This window comes from Xenopus laevis, chromosome 3L (assembly GCF_017654675.1).
Source record: "Xenopus laevis strain J_2021 chromosome 3L, Xenopus_laevis_v10.1, whole genome shotgun sequence".
Lineage (NCBI taxonomy): Eukaryota > Metazoa > Chordata > Amphibia > Anura > Pipidae > Xenopus > Xenopus laevis.
In genome coordinates, this window is record NC_054375.1 from 3,221,004 (window position 1) to 3,227,431 (window position 6,428).

General features: G+C 43.0%; 1 protein-coding gene across 2 annotated transcripts; it reads right to left on the reverse strand.

Moving 5' to 3' along the window:
• Nucleotides 1-210: 210 nt before the first annotated feature.
• LOC121401358 (DC-STAMP domain-containing protein 2-like) lies at nt 211-5,747 on the reverse strand. 2 transcript variants are annotated; one of them, XM_041585825.1, is made up of 15 exons: nt 5,208-5,747; nt 4,787-4,957; nt 4,520-4,621; nt 4,204-4,398; nt 4,049-4,105; nt 3,699-3,909; nt 3,334-3,491; nt 2,886-3,047; nt 2,615-2,782; nt 2,106-2,206; nt 1,670-1,800; nt 1,449-1,576; nt 1,106-1,199; nt 722-841; nt 211-507 (listed from the first exon to the last, which is right to left on the reverse strand). In XM_041585825.1, the coding sequence occupies exons 1-15, from the start codon at nt 5,491-5,493 to the stop codon at nt 372-374; spliced, it is 2,220 nt and encodes a 739-aa protein (XP_041441759.1). In that variant the 5' UTR covers nt 5,494-5,747; the 3' UTR covers nt 211-371. The 2 variants fall into 2 exon arrangements, with proteins under 2 accessions (XP_041441759.1, XP_041441760.1); XM_041585826.1 differs by having other exon boundaries at nt 417-646; nt 680-841.
• Between the last annotated feature and the right edge of the window lie 681 nt (nt 5,748-6,428).

Genomic DNA, 6,428 nt, shown 5'->3' on the forward strand with positions numbered 1-6,428 from the left:
CATATATGAATATAAATTAAAATCTATAAAATGATACATATTTAGATTTGTAAAACAGAAAGCTGTTGCACTCAAGTTGCTTTGTGAAAAAATATAAAAGATATTTTATTTAGATTTTTAGATTAGATTTTCAGGGACAGTCACAAGCCACAGACACAGCCCCCAATCCACCCAATATCTCACCCACTTTGGGTAAGACCCACCCACTTTGGGGGCTGTGAATCTGGTGTGTCCCAGCCGACGAGGACTCATTTCTGTACAAAACATTGCGTTTCTTCTCTGCAGTTGGGCATTTTTCTAAATCCAAGGAGAATGAGTTCTGCCTATTGGGATCAGTCCCTTCCTTTATTGTCCCCTAGTCTTGCTATAGCTCAGCGCCTCTGATACAGTTTCCTTGGGATGCCTTTTTTCTTCATCTTCGTCAACTTGGAAAATGCCTCATCTAGAGTCTCCTCGTCTGAGCTGTCACTTGATGGGGATTGCTCCTGGTACTCATAGTCGGCATCACTGCAAGTACAAAGGGTTAAATGTCAGCTGAGAGCCCTCCCCAAACATACCCTGACTGCAAAATACTAAAAGTTCATGCTAATTTCCCCTTTAACCTATTTACAACCAATGAGCGGCCACACTTGCAAAATAAGAAGAGTTCTGCAATATCTAATGGGGCTTCCTTTCTCTTATTTATGGCTTTCACCCTTTCTGAGGTTCTACAAGCTCTTACCTTAATTCCATGGAGGAGTCCGAGTCCTCATCTTCCTCAGTGTTTTGCGATTTCGTGAACCTCTTACTCCTGCCTCTTTCCTCCAGCCACAGCTCGACCTGCTCCTCATCACTGGAGTCTCTGAGGATTAGAATAAGGGTTAAATGTTGTAGGAAGGAAGAACGAGGCCTAGTAGAAGGGCAAGATGGTGCCAGTAGGACAAGATGGCAGTAACTGGTCTTTAATCTCCACCAAATGATTTTTTATTTTCTACAAACCCTTATAATACATAAGACTAGTGTATAAGTAGGGGGGGAATGGGATCATTTGGGGATGGGACCTACAAGACACCGGCACAAGATGGGGAAACAGGTGGGAAAGGGGAGTATTTCAGGCAAAACTTACATCTCCTCATCTGTTGAATCCGAGTAGGTGAGGGGAGTGAGGCAGAACTTGCAGGCGTTCTCTAGTTTGATGCAGCAGTCTCCGCAGTACAGCCCTAGGGAGAGACGTGGCTCAGTATGACAATCAATAGGCCAGCCAGACATTTATGGCACTAGATATTACATGAAACACCAGAGTCCAACATGCAGAACTCATACATTTAGTGGGTTGCCCCTAAAAACATGGCTGTGATTATTGCACCCCCAATTGAGATTCTGATAAAAATTGAGAACATTTTGGGCTTAAGAAGTGGCCATGTACTGTACTAGGAACTGGGCTCAACTGAAAGTGATGGGGTACTTACCTCTGCAGTCCCTGGTAATACAGGCTAGAAATTCCAGGCTGTTACTGTCGGTTCTGACTTTGGCACATTCCATGCAGAACTCTTCCCTTTTGCCCATCAGTCTGACCAGACGGTAAAACACAGAGTTTCTGTAAAAATAAAAGGGGAGAATGTTTATCACACTCACACTCTTTCTCTATGAAATGTGTATATCCAGGCAGGGTATGAATCGATTGCTATACCGTTTGGCCAGTTTGTAGAGGAAGCTGCTGGGTTGTGGATCCTGGGAACCAGTAACAATGTACTTCATATGATAAGGGGTCCTCTCTGGGCGCTCGCAGATAATCGTGTTGTACAGGAAGCAGATCCTTTCCTGGAGAGAAGCAAATGAAATATCAAATATACTTTGAACACTATTGGTCCCTATGTGAATGTGAACATTAGAAAGTATTTCCTATTCAAGGATGTCACGTGTCTTTTACATGATTAAGATATTAAAGGGCTTTTGGGATTAATACTCCTATAGCCTGAGCCAGGGAGAAGTCTCAATACAATTTGGAGTAATAAAGTTAAATAAGAATATGAGCAACTAGGGTGAAATTGATGGACTGTAGATGTCATTTATCAGCTTTAACTACTATGTGAATGTGTGAGGAATTTTGCTTCCTATAAACTTACCAGTTCACGATATGGATAATAATAGGCACAGAGGGAGCGTCTCAATCTCGTAAGATACACCCCAATCGCGGTGGCCAAAAAGGCAAATCCATATAAAAGTCCTAGGAGAAAAAAGAGCAGGTTTAATTCAGGACTATCGATCAAGATGGAGATAGAATGGAAAGATGGAGACAGTAGGGCAAGATGGAGGCAGTAGGGCAAGATGGAGACAGTAGGACAAGATGGAGACTTATAGGAAGAGATGAAGACAGTAGGGAAAGATGGAGACAGTAGGGCAATATAGAGACAATAGGACTAGATGGAGACAGTAGGACAGGATGGAGACTTAGGAGGAGATTAAGACAGTAGGGAAAGATAGAGACAGTAGGACAAGATGGAGACAGTAGGGCAAGATGGAGACAGTAGGACAAGATAGAAACAGTAGGTAACAATGGAGACAATAGGGCAAGATGGAGACAGTAACACATAATATAATAGAGTTGCCCATCCCAAATGCAAACTTTACTTACCGATAATTATGTAGCCCCGGAAGTCTGGCTTTGATGGGGTAACCAAACACTTGGATGTGAGAATCTGCACTTGTCCCCTTACCATATCCTCAAATGAGGATATTATTTGTTTAAAGAAGTCGCTGAAGAAATTTGAGCCTGTTACGGTGACGTTGAAGATTAGAGGAGCTAATGGAGGAAAAAAAAACACCAAAATTATTACCTCTCACTCTATATTACAGGCAGCCCCCTCCCTGTCCAATGTGAAAGAGCAGACCAGTAACCCTCTTACCTGTCACCGTTATATTGCCACTGAGCTGTTCATGTGCCTTCCCTAGCAAAAAGTAGGCTCCGAAATCTATCAAGATGATGAAGATGGAGCCTATCATGTACGGCACAATCCCCAAGAAACCCGTCAACATATTCTTCTCAATTGACGTCATCTTCAGGGAAACTGTAGGAATGAGAGAGACTCATGAGAAAATGGAGGCTGGGACTGACAAAGTGGGTTTCCTAAATGTAACACAGGCGGCTAATATTGGTTTGTGGTTACTATAAACACTATGGGGTGAGTAAACTTGTGATTGAGTAGTTAAGTGAGTGGTAGTTATAGCCAGTAAGTGGCAGGTACCTTTGTTATTGAGAGCTGGGTATAGTCAGTGGTGGGGGTCACTAAGCATAGAGGGGTCTGTACTATAGTGAATGAGTGGGGGGTGTTACTGAAAAGAATTGGGACTCACCAGGTGAGACGTAGAGAGATTGCTCCTTCATGTTCAGGGGTAACAGAGAGGGAGCACCAGTCTTCACTCTCAGCTCATTCAGCTTCATAAAGTTCTTAGTGATGTAGAAATTGTCGTGCTTGTCATTGAGCAGGTAATTCCTGCGATATAGCGCCGCCCTGCAGATCAATGAGAAATCCGATTAGAATGGGTAATTCCTTAAGTAACATTATGGGAGAGAGAGTGGGAAGGGGAGCAGGAATAAAAGCTACAATGCCCCCTGTACATATATATCCCATACCCCCTACAGGACTGGGCAGATACTATGGGAAATGGGGTCAGAACTCAATCAGAACCAACAGTAAGAACAGAGGAATTGGACCTACCGAATGAAGGAGTAAAGGCAGAAGAAGAGCACAAAATACTGGGCCAGTCCAATAATCTCCAGGTAAGGCTCTATACTGGCGTTCACCTCGTCCATAATCTGCTCTGCCACGTTGATCACGTCGGTGGCACTGGTGTTGATATCAAAGTCGTGGATGACAGTGATATTAAACAGAAAGTGATCCTTGAACTTGTTAAGGACGGAATCGGCAGCTGTAAGGAAAGTGCAGAGATTGGAATTTTGCTATAGAACAAGGACTGGATCCTTAAATCCCACACACAGTGTCCAGAAAGACTTGCCTGTTTAGTAACCCATAGCAACCAACACACCCACCAAATCTGCGTCACTCACCTTTGTCCATCAGTCGACTGACGTGAGTCTGAACAAAGTCGGGGCCCATGCACGGAACTGTGGGAAAGACGAAGTTGGATTCATTAGAATTTGTCATTAATCCAGGAGAAAGAACTAGAGCAGAACATGTCAGATTGGGGTGAGTTGTAACTTACCTCCAGCCAGTGCACACAGGGGCCGAAATGTGTCTATAATGCCGCAGACGAAGCCAAACAAGCCGGCATTATCGGTACAAGTCTGCTTGGCCGTATCGAATTGCTGGTAACATTTCTTGCTCGGGTTCCCTAACTCCTCATTGCAGATAGTTCCCATGTTGTACAGGTATGACCACGCCGCTCTCAAGTCTCGGCCTAGGAAGGACGGGAGGATTAGAAGGCGAGTTTAGTATCAGTATTGATGCCACGCCAGGTACCACGGAGTAACAAGGTATCACTGACTGGGCACACACAACCCGAGGGTTTCTCTACTCACCTATACGTCTCACGCCCTCCTGTAGGGCAGTAAAGAAGCCTTGCGACCGGTTGGAGACATTTTTAAAGTTACCAGCAATGGACTTGATCTTGTCCAAAGCCCCTGGAAAGAAATAAACAAGTGTGAGACTCACGTGATTGCACTTTATTTCACATACAACCCACCCAGATTCTGACCAGATCTGCACCTGTAGGGTCACCTTCAAGCACCCAAAAGGTAGATCGGGATATTCCTACTTGCTACACCCACCGCTCTTCCGTTACTTACTCATCACAGGCGCTTTCATCTCCTCAACAACTTCTAAGGTCTGATTCACGGCCAACTGCAACCCGCACGAGGTTGCTTCCGACACCCGCTTGTAATTCTCCAGGATATTTCCGGCGGGTCCTTGGATGGTCAGCGAAAAGGCCAGTGCAATAATCAGGTTCTTGCCTTGAGCTGGGAGAGATGGGAGAATTAATCATTATTCTTATTCTCATTATTCCATAGCCTGACTGCCCCTACATTAAAGTTTCTATGCTGATGGTGAGACCTCCTTTCCTCCCCACAAATAAATCAAACATTCCCCCTATCTTCATGGGGAACCCAAATAGAGTTTCCAAGGCTGGTTCAGACCAGAAATGTCTCAACCCCTCCCCCTAGACCCAATTATATGGCCTTAAGCTAAAGTCAAACCCGTGGAACTTACCTGCAAAAATCTGCGGCAGTGTTAAGAATACAATTACACGAATCTGCTCAGAAAACGCCATGCCGAGAGATAGGAAAACTCCAATAAAGGCGCTGGCGATGATGCAGATGTCCAGGCTGTAGCTCTTCACAAACAGAGTGAAGAAGGCAAATACTATGGCCAAGAACATGCCTAGAACAAATGAGCCGAAGCATCTCAGGAATTCCTTGCACATACTGTTCTTTCTTCTTCTCATTGGAACATTCTTTTGGTTCTCTATATCATTGGATGTGAGTTCAACCTTCATTGTGTGATTGTGGTTTCGATGTGATTGATTCTGATTGATTTGATTGATGTGATTGATTCTGATTTAGATGAATCTGGGGGAGGAAAGCAGAACATTGTTAAACCTGTACAATTAATTCCCAAGACTAATGCACCTTGGGGTTAGACCATTAGTTACACTAACACAAAACACTAACTCATATACTTTTATTATTCTCCAAAACCCAATTCTAAATATAATCCCTCAGCAAACCTCTCCTTCCCCATAACAGACAGGTTAGACTTGCAGGCCTATAGTTTCCCAGCTAAATTTGCATTATTTATCCATCTATCTATCTATATATATTTATTTATGAAAAAATCGATTTCTTATATTAAGTGTTATACTTGGACAGCTATAAGTAACCAATGAAAAGAGGTTTCTCTATTACTTACTCGTTAAAGATGTTGAATAGTTGAATAAATAAATAATATGAAGATTAGTATTGAGCAGTCTCTAGGAGCTCTGTCCAATAGCTAATCCGCAACTAAATGAAATGAGTTCAGCTGTGATACTAGATAAACAGATGGGGTCATTATGACATCACTATGCCCCGCCCACATCATGAAAGGCTTTCTTATGTTAGTCATTATGACATCACAGTGACCTAAAGTTACCTTGCTTTAGGTCACTATGTAGTCATTATGACATCACAGTGACCTATAGTTACCTTGCTTTAGGTCACTGTGTAGTCATTATGACATCACAGTGACCTATAGTTACCTTGCCTCTGATTGGTAAATGGCTAAATCACAGGGTTAATAAACTTTACTAATATATAATTATGTATGAAATGAAATTAAAGGGGGAATTAAGACACTGCCCAGCCTCCAAACTACCCTATAACCTGTCCATTTATAGCCCAAGTCCATCTGTCTGATAAGCTCCATCCCATAATACTAACTATGACATCATCC